The sequence below is a fragment of the Erythrolamprus reginae genome, chromosome 2, assembly GCF_031021105.1.
Source record: "Erythrolamprus reginae isolate rEryReg1 chromosome 2, rEryReg1.hap1, whole genome shotgun sequence".
Lineage (NCBI taxonomy): Eukaryota > Metazoa > Chordata > Lepidosauria > Squamata > Dipsadidae > Erythrolamprus > Erythrolamprus reginae.
The window spans coordinates 323829994-323856263 of record NC_091951.1 but is presented as its reverse complement, the minus strand read 5'-3'; the positions used below and the strand labels follow the sequence as shown (position 1 = coordinate 323856263).

The window sequence follows — 26270 nt, the reverse complement described above, 5'->3', positions numbered from 1 at the left end:
GTGTAAATTCTCAGTCTAATAATTTAAATAAAAATATTTCCTTTAATGTATCATAAACTATTGGGTCTTTCAGCATTTTCTATCCAAGTGAATAGCCAGGCCTATATTAGTTTGGCTTCTCAGTTTCCAAATAATTAATACTATATATTTGAAATTTATTATTTTGAAAATAAAAAATTAAATCATCCTACATTGTGATGTTCCAAATATTCACTTTTGTCTTATATGCGTACACTAAAATCCCAAATGTTTTTTTTTCACTTAAAAACACAGAAATAAAATGCACTGCTGGTTTTAGTACTGCAATCCTTCAGTTGATAACAAGAGTGAATTTCTAAAATGAAAATGCTGAAGTTGAAGATGAGCCATCCAGAGGGAATAAAGCGTTTCCTTTCTCTGGAAGCTGGGAGAAGTTTATTCCCTCTCTCAGTGCCCAGAGAAAGGAAACGCTTTATTCTGCCCAGAACGAATAAAGCACTTCCTTTCTCTGGGCGGTGGGAGAAGCTTCCTCCTTCCAGCGCCTAGAGAAAGGAAACGTTTTATTCGCTCTGGGCAGTCCAGAGAAAGGAAAATCGGGACTTTTAAAAAACCCCACGGGACTCAGGACAAATTATTAAAAATTGGGACTGTCCCACCAAAAGCGGGATATCTGGTCACCTTATTCTAATGGGCTCCTTTGTTCTCTTTTTCACATTAATTTTTCATTCTATAATTTTCTGACAACCAACAGGATGTAGGAAAGGATGTTTGAACTTAGCAAGGTTCTTGGAAAGGGGCTGCCAGTTGCTCATCACGTTTTAGACCAGGGCTGTCAAACTCCCGGTCTGTGGGCCGTGTGCTTCATGCGCTGGCTACGCTCATACCTGGTTTAGCGAAGGGGAAAAAAGTCCTGATATGTCATGTGGCACTGCCTTGATAATGTGAATTTGACACCCCTGTTTTAGATCATGTTTATAAGTCCTTACCATTCCCTGCAGTCCCATTATGGCAACAGAAGACTCCTTCTTTAACTGACTTAATATATCATATATAACATGTTCATTCATTAAAAATGTGATTCTGCACAGTCACTCACGTACTCATCACCTCCCGTCTTGACTATTGCAATGCGCTCTACATGGGGCTACCCTTGAAGAGCGTTTGAAGTCTTCAGCTGGTGCAGAATGCAGCAGCGCGTGCAACAACGGGTGTACCAAGCTATTACTCCAACTTTATGTGCACTGCATTGGTTGCCAGTCAGTCTCCAAACGCATTCAAGGTGTTAGTTATAACCTTTAGAGCCCTAAATGGCTCAGGGCCAGACTATTTATGGGACTGCTTCCTCCCTCATAATTTGCTGCAGTCTGTAAGGGCCCACAGAGTTGGCCTTTTCCAGGTCCTGTCCGCCAAACAATGTTGCCTGGCAGGACCTCAGGGAAGAGCCTTCTCTATGGTTGCTCCGACCCTTTGGAACCAATTGCCTCCAGAGATCCACTTTATCTCCACCCTACCGGTCTTCCGGAAAGCCGTTAAGACCTGGCTTTTCCGGTAGGCCTCGAATTAGGCTGATTGTAAGCATGTATGTTTTTTATATTATTGTTATTATTTATTTTTATTATTAGATTTTAACTGTTTTTATTGTTGTTGTATTTATTCTGATTGTTAGCCGCTCAGAGTCCTTTTGCAGTGAGCGGCATATAAATACATTCAATCAATCAATCAATCAATCAATCAATCAATCAATCAATCAAGACTGTTTAGCTGAAGACAGACTAGTGGTCCCTCCTTCAACCATGGATTAGGCAAGCAAAGCCCCAAGCAACTCTTCTCTTTGTTTCCATGGCCACCTGTCATCCACATCCAGCGCGTGCAGGTTGCATTCTGGGATTTTAGCCAGCTCACTAATAACATCGCTGTATCCCGCCGCAGCTGCAATATGAACGCAAGTCTTCCCATTCTCATCATCGTAGTTTATTATTGATGGGCCTTGATGGTGATTCAGGATAATAGAACAGAGGAGCCGGTTTCCACTCTGAAAACCAATTATTCACATAGAGAATATGTCATTATCAACATTGCTAAGAACAAATTTTAGATCTACCAGTATCAAGATTTTTTATTTCCTTATCCCAGAAAGTACACATGTTGCTTTATTTTTACATGTTCTGCTAGCATTTTCCAAACTGAACTCATCAAGTTCTTGGTTTATAACCAGCTTAATAATTTGTTTAATTTAAATCAGACTTCAACAGTAACCACATTATTTTTCTAAAAATGCCCTGGGGCCCAACATAATACCAGGGGAATATTATCTTGAAAATTGGCTAAGATTTATATATATTTTTATAAAAATAATGTGGTTACTGTTGAAGTCTGTAGGTTAACGTTGGTTACATGTATATATGTACATATGTATTTTTTGCTCTTTAGTTCTTTTTTCTGTATGTTAAATTTTTTATATACAACATACAGGAAAAAGAACCAAAGAGCAAAAAAATATATATGCATAAAAACCTCTACAAACCTATATAAAAGACATAACAAACCTAACAAACACAACACTACAAACCAGATAATATCTACTTATTCTTCCCTTAGCAGTCTACTGTATTGTTAGATTCTACAATACTATTACTCTTATTTTCCTACATACAGAAGTTTATTACATTTGTTACAATCCTTGATTTTATTTCATATCTACGTTTCAGTGAGTTACCTTACTCTTTGCTAGTCAGCTAAGAATTTTATAGATGGCAATGGCATCAGACATTTCTTTTACTAGTGCTGGATTCTAATTTATTAATAACATTTTTTAAAAGGTGGAAAGAGAGTTTGGTGCCTTTGTTAGCATCTCAAGGACATCAGGAGCCCTAGTGTACCAACATTTGACTGATAACACCATGCAGTAATATAATTTCAGTTTTACCGAAAACCATGGCTGCAATTTGGTTCTCAGCTATAGTGGTTTAAGGTAAAGCTATGATTAGGTTCCCTTTTTTTAATAACCAGAAGCCAGAATTTTTACATTTCTTGAATTTAAACAGCCTTATAGTAATGGAATTCTTACAAGGGTAAATCACCTTTTTTGCATGCTAAAGTTAGCTTTCAGGATATGAATATAACTGATCTTTTTTACATTTCATAAAAACATATAATGATGTCTTGTTTTTCTACTGTACCCTATGGTAACATTCTCAGTGTGAGGAGTATGAAACACAGATGGATTAGTCATTGCGTATGTTTCTTCCATAGATTTGGTCAGATTTCAGATTCTGCTGTGAGTCAGATTATAGTTCTTTTTCAATCCTCTTTCAAGGTGCAATATGGAGACAAAAGAGACACTACATAGTTAGCAATTATTCCACACCTGAACTGCCCAATGAAGGACTGTTTTAAAATCTTTGTCCACCAAAGTTGGATCTGATTCTTTATGGAGCAATGTCTGAACATGTTGAGGTTGATTGTGGAATGCAGCCCAGTGAAGCGACGTCATTCCCTGAAAATCACAATGAAATCATTAGAGATTCAGTTAATATATCCTTTTTGTAGACCAGTATTTCAATCTTGAAGATATGCGGACTTGAACTCCTGGGAATTCCCCAGCCAATATAGCTGGCTGGGGAGTTCTGGCAGTTGATGTCCGCACAACTTTAAGCTGCCATGGGTGAAAAATACTGCTTTGGCAGGTAGAATTGGTCATAAACTGAGTGACCAACCAATGATGGCATCAACTACCAGCTGATCTGCTGACCTTCAGCCAGGGTGACTTCACCACTAGATTACCCTCACCAGCTGGTCACATAACCAACTGATAGCATGACATATAAAAGCAAAAGAGAATTGAAACAACTGAAGTTCTGCTGATAATATTTTCTAGCCTGATGACAAATTGTTCCAAATGAACAACAAGCTCAGAGAACAAACCACCGCCAACATTTACCACATGAACTACAGATATTTTCCACCATTTCTACTTGGTCATAAAGAGTTTTGCTTCTCTAGAATAAAATTGAGAGGCGGGGCGAACTAACACCTGGCCGACATTTGCAGAAGGCAAGGAGGAACAAAAGCACCTCCTTCCAGCTGAAGCTACTTCCCAGTAGCTCCTAATTGGCTCTCAGGGACTGCTGGGAAGTGTAGGTGTGGCTTCCAGCCTATTTCCAGCCTATTTCAAGTGCTGCTCTCCACCCACCACTTCCCTTTGCTTCTCTGCTCTTTGCCTCGACAGACAAGTATCAGTAGCAACTGTGTGTTCTCCCTTGGGCATCTTTTGAAAGATGATGGGCTCCCCTGTTGCACAACTCATTTGTATTTGTATTTATTTGTATTTATTAGATTTGTATGCCGCCCCTCTCTGTAGACTCTGTAGATTCATGCTGCCTAACCGGTCCGAGCGGTGTGAAGGGGGAGCTCTTGGAGCTCATCCACATCATTTCCGGTTCCGGGTCATGGCGGTGAGCCCTCCCACATGCTGGGCGTGTCTTACACATTTGGGTGCAGGCGGGACATGCCACACCCTTACCAAGCAAGGAGTTACGCCCATTAGTTGTGCAAGTATGCTGTGTTCAGGAAATTCCGCCCCATTTAGCGACTCCTGCAGGTCTCTTTCTGTAATTTTCAATAAAGTGGCCCATTTATTATCCATGTTTGAGTGCTCATTTCTCATCTGATGCAATAAGATATATCCTAATAAGAATAGGATAACTTGGCATAGAAGTTACTTTGTGAAAAAATTTTCTATTCTTTTAATTAGCTCTAATGGAGTAAGGGTAAAAATATGCACAAGTAGACTTTCTCATACTTTCTGTAGTTACTCTAATTGAGTATGCACTTGTTTTCACACTATGGTTTCCATGTTTCCTGCTTAAAAGTGGTAGGAAACGCCTATCAGTTTTTAGCTATCGCAGTCAGAAGATTCTATTTTCTAGAAAAAGTTGCGTAATCTAAAGGGTTGCTCTTTCCCCCATCTCCCCCACTGCTCCATTTCTTTTGTTATTGCTGCTATTGTCATTCATTTACCTATCAAATTCTGCTTAGGAACTGAAAGGCACACTTCAAACAGGGAAGTCATTAATGATGTACTGTGCAGAAAATAATTTAGAATGCTAAATATTGTTCAGCCTGAGGCTGCTCAGGGACCAGCTGTGTCTCTGCTGGCTCCATGCCCGGAGGAAGATGACAGCGCAGAGGAGGGGGATGAACAGTCGGACGGGGGAGAAGAGAGTCAGGAATGGGATGAAGGAGAACAGCATGAGAGCCCCCCGGGGGGGGGGGCTCTCCCCAGCCAGTAGCTTGGAGTCATTAGATGATGCACAAGCTGTCATTGACATGAGACAGAGATGTTCAGAGCAACGAAAGGAGCAGTTAAAGAAATATTTTCACCATTGAATTAGAAACAGCTGGGTTTGGGTGTGGTCCTCATCAGCAGGGTTTAAAAGGCAGGCAAGGCCTTGAAGCCATGTGGAGTGTTATCAATTGGAGTTGTGGTGACCTGTTTTGATTCTCAGCGTCTCTGATCTTGGCTTGTGGCCTCGCAGTCTGGAAGACTCGTGTTTGCTATCTACAGCTTCGTCTTGGCAGCAAGAATCTGGTATTGCTTCATGGACTATTCCCTTAGTGTATATATTTGAAGTTCCAGCGTTTTTCCTGTTTGTAAGGACATTTTCTGTTACCTGTGTTTTCCTTGAATTATATAAACTGCCTTTGCCTTTTACCAGTGTGTCTGGCTTCTCTTTTTGGGTCGGTATCTTTTAGCATGAATCACTATTTTGGGGACCACATTTTAAAATCTGTCCTAATTCTACATTATGGAATATATTTAGGTGGAGATTTGATTGCTTACCTCATTATCCTGATGGTTAATTTCACTTAGATCTGACTGCTGAAGCAAGACAGATAAAAGCCTATGGAGAACAAAACTATATTCATTCACAATAGTGTTGAAAAAAAGTAACTTAAAAACAGTCTTCACATTTAAAAATTGTCACAATTCCTCACATTCACATGATCAAAATTTGGGTGACATGCATTCAATGAAGGGCTGCAAAATTTTTACTACTACACTCTGGGCGTGGCTTATTTTGGGGATGTGGCTTGCCGGCCATGTGACCAGATAGGAATGACTTGACAATCATATGACTTGACCAAGGATTTTCCAAGAACCTCAAAACAATACCCATATCAATGGACTCAAAACAAGCAAGTCATCAAATTCCCCCCACATCCTAGAAGTGAGCAGCTATAGAACAGTGAAATGACAGAAACATCTCACTTAGAATTTTGAAAGCCCATTTTGAGCATTGTCATAAAGGTGCTTTCCTGATTAAAATAGCCACTAAGAAAATAATCACTTACTCAAAGGCAACAATCTAAAGCAGTGATGCCGAAAGAATGTGGGCGAGTGCTATCACGCATACAAGAGTACCCACACGCAAAATTCAGTGCGTGGGGAGGGCAAAAACAACTTCTCCTGGCCCCTGTCCAAGTAGTCATTGCTTGAGGCCATGACTAAGATCACATCTTGCTAGGTTACCTGTGGTAATATTGAGTCCAAAGGAAATGGACAAGAGTTCTCTGAGACATTGTTTGTATCACCTGTAATCTGAACCTCTGTCCTTCTGAATTATGAGTGTGTCAGGGAGGTGACTGTGGGCTGGGTCAGAGCAGTGATAAATGCACCCTTGAGGGAAAGACTATGACTGCCTGCCTTGAAGAGAGTGGTTGTGTATGGCCTCCTCAAGAAGCTGTAAATCTATAAATTCTAGATTTTGGTAATTATTGACCAGTCTCCAAGTTCATCTTTATGGACATGAGTTTATATCAATGGTAAATCTTCAAAAAATATACCATCATTGTTCAAACTGTTCTTAACTGTTAGTTGTCCACAATCATGTATATGAGATGGGCAGCTATATACATTAAATAAATAAATAAATAGTATTTCTTTAAGATGCAAGTCAAGAAAAAATTTCTGCCTCAAGTCTGCTTTAATTTGTAGAAGCTGAGAGAGGCCAAATAGGATTTCTAATAATAATAATAATAATAATAATAATAATAATAATAATAATAATAATATATTAGATTTGTATGCCGCCCCTCTCCGAAGACTCGGGGCGGCTCACAACAGTAATAAAAACAGTATAACAATGGAACAAATCTAATAATAAAAATTATATAAAAAACCCCAACTGTTAAAAACCATACAACACATACATACCAAACATAAAATATAAGAAAGCCTCGGGGAGATGTCTTAGTTCCCCCATGCCTGGCGATATAGGTGGGTCTTGAGTAACTTGCGAAAGACAAGGAGGGTGGGGGCTGTTCTAATCTCCGGGGGAGTTGCAGGTTATATAGGTTTTCTGTCTTCTCTATGATTATATAATACAAAATAAGCATTAAAAATGCTTATTTTTCTGCCTTCTCTAGAGAAGGTTTTCTGCTTTCTCTATGATTATATAAAACAAAATAAGCATTAAAAATGAATATAGATAGATACATTTACTTCAATTGAAGCATTAATGTCAAAGGTCAATGTTTTTTGGCATTTAATATGGATGTTTTAGGGCTGCTATTTTTTTAATTAAAAAATGTTATTGGTATTACTATCAATCTCCTCATCAGTGTTATCACTGGCATACTATTCTTGTTATTGCCTTCTGCAGTGAGATTTCCTGTTTTACTCAATTTGCAAGGGTCAGGTTGATTAAAGATAAAGAACAAAGCAAATATATGGTTGAGGAACGGTGGCACTTCAGTAGTGATCTGAATCAGAAGTAGTAATTTTGTTGACTTGGGTTGATAGAAAATGAAGTGAGCAGCTGGCCTACTTCCGTTCTGACCATAAGTTTACCTGTTACCATGGGGATTGTAGAAAATTTATTTTGCAGGGTTCCCAGTGTTCTGCTGTTAAAGCAAATTACGATTCACTTTCTAAATATCACTGGTTCATTTTCTGTGGACTTTCAAATTTAATAATAGTGTTATTTAATTTAATGATCGTGGTGAAAGCTTCAAAGCACACTGCTCAACTGATACAGAAAGAAAAATGGAAATGACAGGAAATTAACAAAACGCTGATGACAATGAGAAAAACCCAAATGTAGGCGCAAACAGTGAAGTAAGCATCATGTATGCCTGCACATGTCATTTTCATCAATTCATCTATCATCTATCACTTATTAAACTTTTTCTTTTAAATTCTTATTTTTGGCATATCTGTCAAAAGTTGATGTACACAGTATGTATGTAAAATATAAGTGCACAGATTAAATTCAAGTCATCATGTCTGTTGTGGTTAACCCTGGCCCAGCTGCTGCCCCAAGGACTGTGGATGTGGGAGAGACATCCACATGCCGCAGGCCTGTTTTGCCCCCGGTGGAATCTGCTGATGAAGGCTCCTCTGACCAAGAAAACATGAGTGACAGGGAGGAGGAGAGTGTGGCAGACAGTTCAGACGGAGATCAAGTATCTCTCTCCTCCTTGGATTCGGAACAAGAGTTAATGATACAGCCACGCATGCAAAAAGCGATGCATAGGCAGCAACAACTGAGAGATTATTATCAAAGAAAATGAGGCCACCTGTGGTTGGGTGGGGCTGTGGTAATTAGTGAGGCTGCTATAAATAGCAGCCTGTGGGTTTGGCCATTGTGGAGGATTATCTAATTGTTGTGTTTCGTGCCTGCCTTGCTGACTTTGACCTTTGTGTGCTGATTTTCCCCCGCTTTAAAACTAAACCAGAGCAAAGTGTGTTTCACTTTGTGAAAGAAGAAGGACTGTGAATTGCCTCACAGCTGCAAGCTAAGTATCACAGAACTGATAAGGGACTTGTACCAATTACCAGTTTGTTTGAAGACGAGTGCTCTTTGCTATACAAAAAGAGGGTTTAGTTTATTTGAATTTTCGGTATAAAGAACATTGTTTTGAATTTTCAAACGTGTGTGTGTCTGAAATTTGTATCGGTGAATTTTCGGGAGGATTCTACCAGAGAGCCCGACAGAACACATGTCCATAAAATTAAAAAAACAATACCAGGCAAATGGAACATACTATTAGTCAGTAACTTCTACGTCTTTTGCTCTCTATCATTCTTGCTGGAGCTGAAGAGGATTCAGATCCAAAAGATCTGGAGTTTTTGTACCAAGTTTTTATCTCTGGTTAATACTGGTTAACTCCTTTCCTACTTATAGCTGTGCTTGTTGCAGCCAGATTGACATTGACAAAGTTTCTTTCTGTGGTCTTTCTCATACATCAGGTGATAGGATCATAGTTATAGTTAGGATAATTGTAAACTTTTTCAGAAGTTTGCTGATGGTTGGTGGTAATGTTGCTAGCCAAATGGGTGTATTAAAAACTGCTTTAAAAAAAGTGTATTTCTAAATTAAGCTTGGATAAGATCACTCTTTAAAAACAGAACTATTAATTAACCAATTAACCAATTAACCAATTAACCAATTAACCAATTAACCACCTAGTTACTTACTTAATTACTTACTTACTTAATTACTTAATTACTTAATTACTTACTTAATTACTTAGTTAATTACTTAATTAATTAATTAATTAATTACTTAATCAATCACTTAATCAATCACTTAATCACTTAATCACTTAATCACTTAATCACTTAATCACTTAATCAATCACTTACTTAATTACTTAATTACTTAATTACTTAATTACTTAATTACTTAATTACTTAATTGCTTAATTGCTTAATTGCTTAATTGCTTAATTGCTTAATTGCTTAATTGCTTAATTGCTTAATCGCTCAATCGCTCAATCGCTCAATCGCTCAATCGCTCAATCGCTCAATCGCTCAATCGCTCAATCGCTCAATCGCTCAATCGCTCAATCGCTCAATCGCTCAATCGCTCAATCGCTCAATCGCTCAATCGCTCAATCGCTCAATCGCTCAATCGCTCAATCGCTCAATCGCTCAATCGCTCAATCGCTCAATCGCTCAATCGCTCAATCGCTCAATCGCTCAATCGCTCAATCGCTCAATCGCTCAATCGCTCAATCGCTCAATCGCTCAATCGCTCAATCACTCAATCACTCAATCACTCAATCACTCAATTACTCAATTAATTAATTAATTAATTAATTAATTAATTAATTCATCAAGCATGTATAAGATTCCAGTAAAAATATAAACATGTATACATAAGACGATTTTGAGCACATGGGAACATTAGGACAGGGATGATAGGCACGTTGGTGCACTTATGCACACCCCTTACTAACCTCTTAGGAATGGGGTGAGGTCAATAGTAGAAAGTCTTAGGTTAAAGGTTTGGGGATTTGGGGAAGAAACCACAGAGTCTTGTAATGTAGTCCAGGCATTGACCAATCTGTTGCTGAAGTCGTATTATCTGCAATCGAGTTTGGAGGCGTTTACCTTAAGTTTGTGTCTATTGTGTGCTTGTGTATTGTTGCGGTTGAAGCAGAAGTAGTCATTGACGGGCAAGACATTGTAGCAGATAATTTTATGTGCTACGCTTATTTGAGACCTAAGGCAACATAATTCTAAATTGTCTAAGACCGAATACCACACTTTGCTTCCTACTATGTTCTAGAGCCCCTGATTACGACATCACACATGCGAACAAGCTAACCACACTACCAATGTGGGCAGCCTCCTACCCACATCCTCTTTTATTTCTTAAACCTGACTTAACCTACCTCATATAAACTGGTCCCTAAACGATGGACAACTGAACCCATACATTCAACCCTTTACAATGTTATTACCAGTCTAGGGCTAGATCAACTAGTAACAGACAATATTAGACTCAGCAATTGTCTTGATCTCATACCTCTGCAACAGTTTCCATTCATTTTACAGACTACAAATAAAAGAACTCTTTTCCAACAGTGACCATAGCATGATTGACTTTTGTCTCAATATATGTCCATACAGAAACCATCTCTCCAACAAACAATTTGGTTTCAGGAAAAAAATATCCTGTAATCTGCAACTCTTACACTGCAAAAACATACGGACCACTCGACTTGATCAGGGCAAAACAATAGATTCAATTTACATAGACTTTTGTAAAGCCTTTGATTCATTAGTACACAACAAACTACTTCTGAAACTAAAATCCTATGGCATCTCTGGACCCCTACCTGATTGGATAACCACATTCCTGTCTAACACACAAGAAGTGGTCAAAATAGGAAGTGCCATGTCAAATCCTGCTCCTCTCAACAGTGGTGTCCCTCAAGGCAGTAGCACTATCAATAGCACTTAGACTTACTGTATATACTGTATATAAGTCTAAGTTTATGTAAAGCACTTCACAGTGCTTTTACAGCCCTCTCTAAGCAGTTTACAAAGTCAGCATATTGCCCCCAATAATCTGGGTCATTATTTTACTGACCTTGGAAGGATAGGAGGCTGAATCAACCTTGAGCCTGGTGAGATTTGAACCGCCAAATTGCAGGCAGTCGGCAGTAAGCAGAAGTAGCCTGCAGTACTGCACTCTAACCACTGTGCCACCAAGGAGTAACAGTTGAAATAAAATGTGGGTTACCCATGGATGTCTCTTGGCCATACCCTGATTAACAGCCTCATAGATTTCTCTGAACAAAAAGAAAGGGAGGATAAATGCCTGAGATCTATTACCTTAACAGCACAATGGCTATGAAATTCTGCAATTCTTTATCTCTTTTATTGATATTCCAAGATGTTTAAGACTAATAGAAAAGCATAGTGACTAACATTTTGATTGGGTAGAAATCTAATGGAATTCTGTGTGGATTGCCTAGGTGAGTTGATGTTACTCGTGCAATACAAGAACTCAAATTATCTCTGAGTAGCTTCAAGAAGGATACCTGACATTGGGGTCAGCAGTGGCAGCATGTAGGGGTAATCTTCCATTTTTCTCTGGGATGTTCTGTCTGGCTCCATTTCTTAGCAGGGTAACACAACCCTCAAGCCATCCCTGAAAATAAAACAAAGTTTCATTTACTCAGGAAATCTTGGTGACTGAGTAAATTCAATTCAATTTCAATTCAATTTATTAGATTTGTATGCCGCCCCTCTCCGAAGACTCGGGGCAGCTCACAACAATAATAAAAACAGTATTGAACAATGGAACAAATCTAATAATAAAATTACATTTAAAAACCCAACAATTTAAAAACCATACAACACATACATACCAAACATAAAATATAAGAAAGCCTGGGGGAGATGTCTTAATTCCCCCATGCCTGGCGATATAGGTGGGTCTTGAGTAACTTGCGAAAGACAAGGAGGGTGGGGTCCGTTCTAATCTCCGGGGGGGAGTTGATTCCAGAGGGCCGGGGCCGTCACAGAAAAGGCTCTTCCCTTGGGGCCTGCCAAACGACATTGTTTGGTCGACGGGACCTGGAGAAGACCAACTCTGTGGGACCTTATCGGCCGCTGGGATTTGTGCGGTAGAAGATTCTGCACTGAATTTCTACCCTTCTTCTCCAAATTAGTGGGCATATTCATGTTACCCCATGGCCAATGTTGTACCACACAAAGCAAGTTAACTAATGCATTGTCTAAGTGTTAGATCCCCTACAAACCAAGGCTATATTCTGTTTACTGGATAATTGTCTGATACCTTAAATACCATTGTGGTGACTAACTGGCTGATCTTTCTCATATTTTGTTCACTGTTGTTTTTACTATAGGATTAAAAATAAATCCTATGCAATCTGACTGGTCAGAGTACTGCAGTAAGTTGAGGGAGACTTTGTCCCTTTCTTTCCATGTAGATTTATTTAACTGGTCTACACTAGGATATTTTGGGGACACTGGAGTATCGGGAGAATAGTTTTAAACATTTCAGTCTATAGGTAGTCAGTGCTGCTCACAATAGAGTGGGGATAGAAATTATCTAAATTACTTCTGCACTCCAACCAAGAGAAAGAAACGGAATATATTTCCAGTGAAACTCCATGACTAAAATAATACATTATACACCTTTTGTGAAACTTGAACATATTTCTCTCTTTTTTAATCTTTCTCATTAAACTAAATACAGTAGTACCTCTACGAGCTGCTCTACATGCGAGTATTTCAAGATACGAGCCACGAGGGGAGAGACATTTCTGTTCCAGGCCCGAGCTCAAATTCAGGATACGAGCCGAGCGTCCACTAGGTGGTGCAAGAATCCTTGCTTTTGGTTATCTCGGAGGGGAAAAACAACTTTGTTCCAGATACGAGTTGCCTCGACATACAAGCTCCCTTCTGGAAAGAATTATGCTCGTATCTAGGGGTACTACTGTATAGGGTTGTCTTTATTGGACAAAATAAATATTTTACTTTAAAATAATATGTGGGTTATATTTTTTTTTAAAGTTTCTTTATGAACACACTGGCATATATTAAAAAGGAAATTTTGTCGTCCACTCTCCAACACATACACATACATATATTCTTTATCTACACACACAGACATAAACAGCGTATTTTTCATAAATTTTGGGTGAGGAAAATATGGAAAAAAATCTACCTACCAGGTATTAATCTGGCTAGCGTCCTTAGTCTGTTAAGCTTCAGCACATTATTTTAACCCCCTGGTTAGGGCTGAAAAAGCCTTTTTGAGAGGGAGTAGGAATGAAAACAAACTTACAAAGACTTAGGACAGGAAAAACTGCTTCGGAGGGAGTAGGAATGAAAAAAATGCTGCAAGCCAGGAAGATCGTTAGGGCTGAAAAAACCTTTTAGAAAGGAATGAAAACTAGCTTGCAAAGACTTAGGGCTGGAAAAAAACCTTCTTTGGGGGGAGTAGGAAGCTGGGAAAATCGTTGGCACCTAGTTAAGGTGTTCTGTCTGGGTCCCCCCAGACGCCAACACCAACCAAAAAGAGTAGCCAGACACACTGGTAAAAACCAAAGGCAGTTTATATACTGGAAAGCAAACACAGGTAACAAAAACTGTTCTTACAGACAGGAACACAATGAAGCTTCACAGAGGTTTAACGAAGGCCAGGCAATAAAACAGGATTCTTGCTGGCAAAAACAACACTGGAGATAATAAAACCCACGCCTCCCCCAAGTCTTTCAGCCTTCTAGGCCACAAGCCAAGATAAGAGACGCCAAGAATCGAAGCAAGGTCACAGGACTCCCAGTTGATAACTCTCCACAAGACTGTAAGGGCGGGCCTGCCTTTTCAACCCTGCTGAGGAGAACCACACCCAAACCCAGCTGTTGCCAATTCAGGGATGGAAATATCTTTCTAATTGGCCCCTTCTTTGAGCTGCACGTCTCTGCCTCATGTCTATTATAGCCTGTGCGTCTTCATCCAATGAATCCAGGCTACTAGCTGGGGAGAGCCCCCCCCGGGGGTCTCAGGCTGCTCTCCCTCCTCCTCTTCCTGGCGTTCCTCTCCCCCGTCTGCCTGGTCCTCCCCCTCCTGGTCACTGTCCTCCTCCTCTGGGCATGGATCCGGCAGAGCTCCAGCTGGTCCCTGAGGAGCCTCAGGCTGAATCACAACATAAGGCAAGGAAAAAAGCTTCGGAAAAGCTACATTTGGAGTATAAGACGCACCCAAATTTTCAGCCTCTTTTAGGGAGGAAAAAAGGTGTGTCTCATACTCTGAAAAATACACAGACACACATACACACACACGCATTTATATAAAAACTTTTCTAGCTTTTAATTAACCAGTAACTTCTTTTGTTGGGCTAACTACTGGCTCTAAGGAAGAATATTCATTTCTCTATTTCAACTCAACACTTTCCCAAAACAATGTGTAAGACAAGCAAATTCTGTACCAGATAGGTTGCCAAAGATAAACTAGTGCGTCCTCGGGCGTCTTGAGTGTTAATATTGGCTCCCATCTTCAGCAATAATTTCACTGTATCAAGTTGGCGTCCTGAAATGGCATGCATCAAAGGGGTGGAGCCTTGGAAAGAAAATAAAATGACAAAGACATGAAACATTTTCATAGGACAAAAAGTACAGTATTGTGTAGTCACCTTGTTCCTTGTCTACATTTGGGGTTCCGTTTCAGCAAGCGTTTGCTGGGGATTTAGCTAACAAAGTTGTTTCTATTCCTCTTTGTGTATGAACAATTAGCCAACTTCAATGCAACAATAGCTGCGCCCACATGAAGGCCAAAGAGGGCAAAGTTAAGAGGGTGTCTTAGAATATAGGATCTTTTGACCTTTACTTTAATTGATATATCAGGCACTTCTTTTTTTAAATAAGAATTTATGTTAATAATGTCTGTTACTTAGCCAAAAACTCCAACTTCACTTGCATTGGTATCCTTTAGTCTTGAAAGACCATGGTAACATGCTCTGGATTCCCCCACTTATTACTACACTTATTATCTGGATTAATTTTATAATGCTGTTTCCCAATCTCCCTTGCTGTTTTTCCAATTTACTTCAACTACAATTTACTCCAATTTACTCTACCTTTACTCCAATCCTTTCATTAAAGGAGATTTATTTATTCATTCCATTTTTTAAATTCAGTTTTTTTATGCCGCCTTTCTCCTTAGACTCAGGGTGGCTTACAACATGTTAGAAATAAAAGTAGCAGCATTGGAAAGCGCTCAAGCAGTAATTGTATTGGGTTGGAAAGAAGCAGCAAAATGGACGATACAGAATTGGTATCGGTACATGGTGGACCACATTTGCTTTGAAATTATGGAGGTAAGGATGAATACGTATAATGAAAATAAATTGAAAAAGCTGATGGAACGATGGGAAATGGTGAGAGGTTATTCTTTATGGCTAGATCACAAATTCTACTTGTCATATAACCTCTCACCATTTCCCATCGTTCCATCAGTTTTTTCAATTTATTTTCACTCTTTGATATGTAAATAGAATGCAGACTCCAGCTTAGAAGAATATTAAAGATGTTAGTACAGACTCTCCAATTGGTGGTGGGGTATATATGTATGTTGTCAGGTGATGGGTGCACCTTCACAGGACACTGTTTTTATGTTCTATGTATTAGTTTGTATGCTTTAACATTTAAAACTAATACATTTTTTTTATTAAAAACAAAAAAACAAAAAAACAACAACATGTTAGCAATAGCACTTTTTAACAGAGCCAGCATATTGTCCCCACAATCCGGGTCCTTATTTTACCCACCTTGGAAGGATGGGAGGCTGAGTCAACCTTGAGCGGATGATAAGATTTAAACCGCTGACTTGCAGATCTACAGTCAGCTTTAGTGGCCTGCAGTACAGCACTCTACCTGCTGCGCCACCTCGGCTCCTGTTTCAACTCCATATTTTCTCATTCAACCACAGAAATTCATTGGGTGACTTGATTCAACCTAACCTACTTCTGAGGGGCTTTAACTTCCAGAGAGCCTCCGAGGGGGGGTAGGGAGGGCATTTTTACCCTCTTCCTGATACAGGGAAGCTTTTGGAGCCTGGGGAGGGCAAAACATGAGCCCACTGGGCCCACCAGAAGTTGGGAAACAAGCAGTTTCCAGCCTCCAGAGTGTCTCCAGGGGGTGGGGAAAGCTGTTTTTGCCCTCCCCAGGCATTTAATTGCACGATAGCTCACGCACATGCTCTTTCGGCACCCGAGGGAAAAAAAGGTTTGCCATCACTGTCATAGACCATCTATTTGTCCTGGACAACATCTTCCTTTTCATCTTTTGCTTAATGATTGCTAATCTTTCGCAAGTTACTCAAGACCCACCTATATCGCCAGGCATGGGGGAATTAAGACATCTCCCCCAGGCTTTCTCATATTTTATGTTTGGTATGTATGTGTTGTATGGTTTTTAAATTGTTGGGGTTTTTAAATATAATTTTAATATTAGATTTGTTCCATTGTTCTACTGTTTTTATTATTGTTGTGAGCCGCCCCGAGTCTTCGGAGAGGGGCGGCATACAAATCTAATAAATTGAATTGAATTGAATTGAATTTGCGGATCATATCTCCCCGACCCACTGAAGTGGAGAGGCAAGGAATGTTGCACAATCCACCCTCATCTGATGGGACCCAGAAGAAGGGACTTCTCCATGGTGGCTCCCTCTCTCTGGAACATCATCCCCCTCTGAGATTAGACTGGCCCCCACTCTAAAACTCTTTCAGAAGGTTCTGAAGGTGAGGTTCTGTCAGCGACCCTGGGGAACTGAGAGCGGGCTTTATATATATCTTTGCCTGCAAGAACTGCTGCTTAAAAACTGCACAGAGAGCAAATATGAACAAATCAACAAAGAGCAAAACTTTGAAATGTGAGACAGAGTCATGTTTATTTATGTTCTTCTAATTGGTTTCTGTTTCAGGCAGGGCTTTTAAACATGCTGACAAATCTCACACAGATTTTTGTGGGCAAGCAGAGTTACTTATTCCGGTACTTAGATTTTTGAGATCAGACAAGGGGAAGTAATAAACTTGCTTGCTTCCCTTTTTTAAAAACTTCAGTTTTCTCTTGTGTATTACATGTCCCCTGTATATACTAGGCAAGTCCATATTGTGACCCAGAAGCTCAAAAATACACGGGTGTGAACAGGGTGTGGTTAAAAGGACCCCCAGCTCTGTCAAGATGCTTGTTGCGATGTTGCAATCAAAACCACTGTTTTTAACGGGTGCTATATATATGGCACATATAAAAAACAGATGTAGCATTAGTTTCCCATTTTCTGCTTTTCTGAAATGGGCTCCAATCGGTAGTATTGAAAAAAGACCCAGAGAACCGTCCACTTTCTCAATTTTCTTCCTAAATCATTTTTGCATCAGTAAGACCCTTTTTTAAAAATTTAGTTCTTTTCGGAGAATACTTCACCTGTTAATAACTGTAATATTTAGCTTGCCACAAAACTCTGGTATGTATCTTTTCCTCCTCGATCTTAACTGATTAGTGTTTTTCGGGAAGCTTTAATTCAGTTGTATATGATCTCCAAACTGGATGTTTGCTGCCCCTTCGAACAGGCCACCTTAAAAATAGAGGTGTGAATTCAGACTTAACCATGTCTGAACACCTCAATTCCTCAATTTCAAATGCCTCAAGCACTCTGGAAATCTTGGCTCCAGATTGGCATGGAATTAGATGGCATCCCTTGGCCATTGTGGCTACAATGTTCAATGTAGTTCCATATTTTCAAAAGTGTCATTTGGAATTATTGAAATTAAATACCATTACATATTTGGAGTTAAATATTAGACATTGGGCATAAAAAAAGCCAAATGCTTTTTAGCCCTGTTTTATAATATGCTCATTGGCAATTTTTACCTCTTTAGCTTTGTCAAAAACATTTTTGCATCCACTCTTTGGAAGCAACTGATGCTAACTAAATGCTTCCTAGCATTTATTATTACTAATATGGCTGCTGCAATTCCTGCTTTGGTCAAAGCCTCTACTGTCCCTTAATATCATTAGACTAATCAGAAAAGGAGTTATTTGAGGTGTCACAGGTTCGCAGTTTGATAGGTATCATTGTTATCACTGCTGCTATGTAATCACAGGTGAACAAGTGAGCAGTCAATGAGGATGGCCCGCCACATTTGTGAGCAAAATATAGACTGCAAGTGTCAATCACATCATGTGATGTGAACTCAATCGCATCATGTGATGTATTGCAATTTTTTTGCCTTTGCAGAATGGGGATGAACATGGCCTGCACATGATGCATCCAGCCCATATAGACAAATAAGTACAGTGGTACCTCTACCTACGAACGCCTCTACTTATGAACTTTTCTAGATAAGAACCGGGTGTTCAAGATTTTTCTGCCTCTTCTCAAGAAACATTTTCCACTTACAAACCTGAGCCTCCGAAACTGTAATCGGAAAAGGCAGGGAGAAGCCTCCGTGGGGCCTCTCTAGGAATCACCTGGAGGAAACAGGGCCAGAAAAGGCAGGGAGAAGCCTCCATGGGGCCTCTCTAGAAATCTCCTAGGAGGAAGAAATCACCCTCCCTGTGATTTCCCCAATCGCACACATTATTTGCTGTTACATTGATTCCTATAGGAAAAATTGCTTCTTCTTACAAACTTTACTACTTATGAACCTGGTCACAGAACGAATTAAATTCATAAGTAGAGGTACCACCAGGGGTGAGCTACTGCCGGGACGGGGGGATGGACACAGTGGGGTAGCAAAAATGGAGCTCCACCCCAGAGCACCCAATTTGCACTGAAAGATGTTGAAAGACAAATGCATAAGCCACGCCCACAATGTGGAAGTAAAAATTTTGGTAGTCCTTCAATGGATACCACTATACCTGCATTACAGTTCCTAAAGATTCTGAAAGAATGCATAGTTACTCCTACCCCTTTTAAAGAATGAGGAGCCATTGCAGCATGGTGGTTAGGAGTGTTAAGAATGGGATTGGTGGGAACTAGGTTATGGAGCTAACTGGGCAATTTTGAGCCAAACCATTTCTCTAGCTGAATCTGAGCGAACAACTTGTAGTTGTGATGTTAAAGACAGGCTGTACATATCTATGTGCAAGCCATCATAAAACCTTTGGTTCCCCTCTTCCCCCAAAGTTGTAGAGAAAGCTTACAATGAGCAGCTGCAATAAATATGGAAATTCATATTGCCAATGACAGCGTTGGCTTTCAAGACATATGATTCTGGTAAACCTCTTGTTATTTCACATATTTTATGTGATGTTATTAACTTACTTACTTACTTACTTACTTACTTACTTACTTACTTACTTACTTACTTACTTACTTACTTGCTTACTAGATTTATATGCTGCCCGTCTCCAAGGACTCAGAGTGGCTTACAATATATAAAAAAACCAAAATAAACATCCTAAATCCAATTAATTTAAAATAATTAATCTAAAAATTCTAATACCATTAAAAATCACTCATACCCATTCAAGCAAAAGACATACATTTCCTTCATCAGCCAGGGGGCTAGAGTCTAGTGGAAATCTCTGGGGGGAGCTGATTCCAGAGGGCTGGAGCCCCCACAGAGAAGGCTCTTCCCCTTGGTCCCGCCAGACTACATTGTCTAGTTGACAGGACCTGGAAAAGGCTGACTCTGTGGGACCTAACTGGTTGCTGGGACTCACGCAACAGGAGGTGATCCCACAAGTAATCTGGTCCGAAGACATGTTATGATTTCAAGTCTGTTTGTTTATTTATTTATTTATTTGTTTATTTATTTATTTTTTAATGCCGCCTTTCTCCTTAGACACAGGGTGGCTTACAACATGTTAGCAATAGCACTTTTTAAAACAGAGCCAGCATATTGCCCCCACAATATAATGTTATACTGATGACACATTTTACTAGACAGGAAATATAGTAAATGGTTGTGCAAGGAAGTTGTAAATGAAAAAACCCATGATTTAAAAAAAAAACCATGATTTTTCTTCTGTAACATATAAGATAGTCATATCAAAACTGGTGCTACAATAAAACCATATGAAACAATTACCTTACCCTCACTATCACAGCATTCTAATATTGAAGGATCTTCACGGATAACAGTAGTTAAAGTATTAATATCCCCATTAGCTGCTGCTTGATATACCAGAGTTAGGTCAATCTCTTCTGCTGAATCGCCTGTGAAAATTAATGTTTGCATTAGAATGAAGAATCTTGGGAAAGAACGAAATAACCATGTTTAATAGTGAAACAAGAAGATCCAACTTTGAAGATTCATCTTTCAAAGTTGAAAGTTGAATCTGTGGAACCAAATACGATGCTCAACAACACAAGAGCACACAACAGATTTAAACTTAATATTAACCACTCCAAACTTGACTGTAAAAAATATGACTTCAGTAACCGAGTTGTCGAAGTGTGGAACTCATTACCGGACTCCGTAGTGTCATCCCCAAACCCCCAACACTTTACTCCTAGATTATCCATGGTTGACCTATCCAGATTACTAAGAGGTCAGCAAGGGGCGAGTACAAGTGCACTATAGTGCCTTCCGTCCCCTGTCCTATTGCTCTCCTATATCTCCTATATCTTTCTTCTATTCCTATATCTCTTCTTCTATTCTTTCATTGATATGTTCTATTACTATATCTTTTTTTCTATTCTTTCATAGATATATTTTACTATGAGTATCTCCTCTATAACCTTCATCATGTATTTTACTATGTATATATATATACCCACTAAAACCCTCATTGTGTATTGAACAAAATAAATAAATAAATGAATGAATGAATGAATGAATAAATAAATAAATAATATTTTTGGATTCTCCTTCCTCATTCTTCTCTCTACTGTTGGCACAACTTGCTTCTGAGTCTAGGAACCTATACTGCATATCCTCAATATAGGAGAGAAAGAGATTTCTAGATGAAAAGTTACCTTAGCATCACTTATAGTGTAAAGCAGGAAATCTAACTTGGATCTTAGCACTCCGTGCTATAGTAAAATCTGAACCAATTTGGAACCTCCTGCTTTTCCACAAACAGAAATATTTCAGGTTCTGCCTGTTTGATTCTTTCAGAGAAATCTCATTTTTAGCCAAAGGCTGACTGGCTAAACAGGTTTTTAAAAAATTAAATTAAATTTAAATTACATTCAAATTAAATTTGTCTCTGTTGTCTTTTTGAGCTGGTCTATGAAAAAAAGAAGAAGTGTAGAGAACTAGAAGAAAAGTAAACAATAGTTTGTTCCTTCTGTTCCTTTTTACTTGAGATATCCCAAAATTGTAAAGCAGACGCATAGGGGAACCCCACAACAAGATTGCTGAACTCAAATTTAGGACAGCCCCTTTTAAAACAAAGTGGAAGTTATGCTTTTAAATCAAAAGGTAACCTAGCAACTAATGTTGTTTCATTTTAGAGAAAACCAGTCTTATGTACTCTGGTCTTGGAACAGTATTCATATTCAGACTATACTGTGTGATTATCTCTTTTCCACTTGAAAGATAAACACATGGAAAAGAAAAGAACCGGACTATACAATTGGTAGCATTCACTGAATATGCATCCTCAGGATAGCATCTGCAAAGGATATTTTGCTTATGCAAAGTAGCTCCATGTACATTAGTGCTTTATGTGATTGGAATACTATGTGATAACAATTTATCTAGACATGCCAAAACACGGGCGCACCTGTGGCTCCGTGTGTGATTTTGCTACCTCCACAGGTACAAAATTACTAAGTCTGCACTACTATTACTACTAGTTTTTTCTCATCATTCCTATCACCCATTTCCTCCCACTTAGGACTGTATGACTGTAACTTGTTGCTTGTATCCTTAAGATTTTTATTAATATTGATTGTTTCTTCATTGCTTATTTGACCCCTGTGACAATCATTATGTGTTGTACCTCATGATTCTTGACAAATGTATCTTTTCTTTTATGTACATGGAGAGCATATGCACCAAAGACAAATTCCTTGTGTGTCCAATCACAATCCATTTTCCACATTTCAATGGTGTAGCCGTTGTATCTGATTACTTTGTGAGACTATTGGGTACATTGTGAGAGTATTTATTTTATTTATTGGATTTGTATGCCGCCCCGAGTCTACAGAGAGGGGTGGCATACAAATCCAATAAATAAAATAAATACTCTCTATATGATCTACATTGCAGAGAATGGGCGTTCTTTTTTCTGAAGCCAGGAGTAGAGAAATCCTTGTCAAGTTCATCAATTTCTTTAGTGTGTGTCTGTATCTAGAGATAGAGTCCTAGATGGCAAAGATTGTAGTCTATGTAATTACCTTGGTGTGATTCAGTGATTTGTACACACATTTGTTCTTTACTCTTAGCCATGTCATGACAAAACCAAAACCTTTCATGAAATTGCCTTTTGGACAGAATTAAATGGAGAAACCTTGGAATTGAAGGAACCCTGATGGCTCATATTACCAACTAAATTTTATTTTATTTATCTATTTATTTATTTTGTCCAATACACAATGAGGGTTTTAGTGGGTATATATCTATATACACATAGTAAAATACATGATGAAGGTTATAGAGGAGATACTCATAGTAAAATATATCTAACAAATAATAGAAAAGAAAGTATAGGAATAGAACATATCAATGAAAGAATAGAAGAAGAGATATAGGAATAGAAGAAAGGTATAGGAGATATAGGAGAGCAATAGGACAGGGGACGGAAGGCGCTCTAGTGCACTTGTACCCGCCCCTTACTGACCTCTTAGGAATCTGGATAGGTCAACCGTAGATAATCTAAGGGTAAAGTGTTGGGGGTTTGGGGATGACACTATGGAGTCCGGTGATGAGTTCCACGCTTCGACAACTCAGTTACTGAAGTCATATTTTTTACAGTCAAGTTTGGAGCGGTTAATATTAAGTTTAAATCTGTTGTGTGCTCTTGTGTTGTGGTTGAAGCTGAAGTAGTCGCCGACAGGCAGGACGTTGCAGCATATGATTTTGTGGGCAATACTTAGATCTTGTTTAAGGCGTCTTAGTTCTAAACTTTCTAGGCCCAGGATTGAAAGTCTAGTCTCATAGGGTATTTTATTTCGAGTGGAGGAGTAAATAGAATAGAATTCTTTATTGGTCAAGTGTGATTGGACACAGAAGGAATTTGTCTTTGGTGCATATGTTCTCAATGTACATAAAAGAAAATATGTACATTACAATAATTAGAGTCTACAAGGACTAGCACCAAAAACCAACAATATAGATAACAACTATTTTAAAAATGTGAAGTGGGAAGTATAAAGATAGTTAAGGCAATATCAGTCTGTAATGTTATTTCACAGTAGAAACCTAATCCTATATGAAACGTTAGATAAAAATAGAATCGAGCAAGTAGTATAAAGATCATAAACAGAAAACTGAAACAAAATTATCACCTGCCATCCCCAAGAGATCATTACTTCATCCATCTTAATTGCTCCAGATAAAAAAGTATGCTTATTTTAAGACTCAGCAAACTGAATTATGTATGTTAACATAAATATACCCAAGCAACCAATTTAAATCATTATTTTTTTAAAAATGACTCCTGCCACAAATTTTTCTATTACTTCATTTTGTAGTTTCAGAATAATTTATTACGATCCGGAAACGCACCTGATTACCAACGACAAAATGACAAATAGGAGGCTGGTTTTGAATGGCACAGAAAATAATAAATCAAACACAAGACCAAATGGCAGACACAGCGAGGTTTTCTCCCCACTCCAACAATACACCTGTTTCCATTAATATTTTAGGCAGCAGACATAGGCAGCAGATTTTAAAACAGACTGCAGAAAAAAACCCTGCTTTAAAAATCAACAAGTCCAGAAAACCAAATTGGACAATTTAACTTGAAATTCATGTTATCTCAGATTTCCTTATACAACGTAGAGCTTTTTGTACTGTGTTCATGAAATGTAACTATAGAATAGGAGGCATATATTTATGAATGAATTCTAGCGTGAAAAAAACAACTATCTTACCTTTCTGATGATCGAACACTGATGAAGTGCTAAAATCCATGACTGATTTTGAAATCTCTACAGCTGCAGCCTCTATTTTATTAGTAAACATTGCATGTCTAGCAATAGCTGTCACCCGTGTCCTTTGATTTAAACCTGCCTTCTTTAAAAAAAAAGACAAAGAATAGGAGTGTCAGCTATCTTCCACTGCCAATAGATCCAATGGAAAACAAGCCTTGCAAATAGATTAAGGCATTGCAGTTTCATGGAGGGGGGAAAGAAAACCAAGCATTTGTACTCCTTTGCTTAGGAAGGGAGCTCCTGGTAGCGCAGCATCAGCTCTCAAAATGCTGTACTTAAACTGCAATCTCTGTGGATGAATGAGAATCCACAGTATCAGACAGAGCATGTGCAAAGCTTGCAATGCTATTTAAATACTAATGTGGATATTTCAGAGATGATATGGTTTACGTGGTGACGGCAAAAAGAGTAAATTCAATTCAATTCAATTTATTAGATTTGTATGCCGCCCCTCTCCGAAGACTCGGGGCAGCTCACAACAATAATAAAAACAATATAACAGTAAACAAATCTGATATTAAAAGAAAAGATATATAAAATCCCAACAATTAAAACCATACAGCACATACATACCAAACATAAAATATAAAAGCCTGGGGGAGATATCTCTGTTCCTGGCGATATAGGTGGGTCTTGAGTAATTTGCGAAAGGCAAGGAGAGTGGGGCCTGTTCTAATTTCCGGGGGGAGTTGCTTCCAGAGGGCTGGGGCCGCCACAAAAAAGGCTCTTCCCCTGGGGCCCACCAAATGACATTGTTTAGTCGACGGGACCTGGAGAAGGCCAACTCTGTGGGACCTTATCGGTCGCTGGGATTCGTGCAGTGGCAGGCAGTTCCGGAGGTACTCTGGTCCATTGCCATGTAGAAACATAGAAACATAGAAGACTGACGGCAGAAAAAGACCTCATGGTCCATCTAGTCTGCCCTTATACTATTTCCTGTATTTTATCTTACAATGGATATATGTTTATCCCAGGCATGTTTAAATTCAGTTACTGTGTAAAACCACGTCTGCTGAAAGTTTGTTCCAAGGATCTACTACTCTTTCAGTGAAATAATATTTTCTCATGTTGCTTTTGATCTTTCCCCCAACTAACTTCAGATTGTGTCCCCTTGTTCTTGTGTTCACTTTCCTAACACTTCCATCCTGAACCTTATAAAACCCTTTAACATATTTAAATGTTTCAATCATGTCTCCCCTACCAAACCTTCCCCTATGTCACTCACAAACATATTAAAAAGAATAGGACCCAGAACAGACCCTTGTGGCACACCGCTTGTAACCTGTCTCTGCTCAGAATACTCGTCATTAACAATAACTCTCTGATGTCTATGCTTCAGCCAGCTTGAAATCCACTGAACTATCCAGGGATTAAGTCCAATCTTCACTAATTTATCTATCAGCTTTTTATGTGGAACCGTATCAAAGGCTTTGCTGAAGTCCAGATAGGCAATATCCACGGCACCACCTTGATCCAACACCTTTGTGACATAGTCAAAGAAATCAATGAGATTAGTCTGACATGATTTGCCTTCAGTAAAGCCATGCTGATTTGGGTCCAATAAGTTATTGTTTTTTAGGTGCTGATTTATCCTCTTTTTGAGTAGTCTCCATCATTTTAACTATAACTGATGTCAAGCTAACTGGCCTGTAGTTACCAGCTTCTTCTCTACTGCCCTTCTTGTGGATAGGCACAACACTGGCCATTCTCCAATCCTCAGGAACATCTCCTGTTAACAGGGATTGGTTAAACAAATCAGTCAGGGGGATAGCAATGACAGATCTGAGTTCTTTAAGAACTCTGGGGTGGATGCCATCTGGACCCATTGCCTTATTTATCTTTAATCGTTCAAGTTCTTCTAAGACATCGGCTTCTAAGATCACTGGAGCTGAATCCGTACAGCTGGAAGCAA

The 26270-nt window shown here is 38.9% G+C and overlaps 1 protein-coding gene across 1 annotated transcript in view; it reads right to left on the bottom strand.

Moving 5' to 3' along the window:
• ANKRD55 (ankyrin repeat domain 55) overlaps window positions 1-24341 on the bottom strand; it is a 35781-nt gene extending 11440 nt beyond the window's left edge. Inside the window, exons 1-7 of the mRNA XM_070736371.1 lie at window positions 24299-24341; window positions 20345-20467; window positions 14736-14866; window positions 11818-11927; window positions 5822-5882; window positions 3347-3475; window positions 1827-2011 (exon numbers count right to left, since the gene is read on the bottom strand). Coding sequence (XP_070592472.1) covers window positions 1827-2011; window positions 3347-3475; window positions 5822-5882; window positions 11818-11927; window positions 14736-14866; window positions 20345-20467; window positions 24299-24338 — 779 coding nt within the window. The 5' untranslated portion in view covers window positions 24339-24341. The remainder of the gene's footprint in view (window positions 1-1826; window positions 2012-3346; window positions 3476-5821; window positions 5883-11817; window positions 11928-14735; window positions 14867-20344; window positions 20468-24298) is intronic.
• Window positions 24342-26270: the final 1929 nt, after the last annotated feature.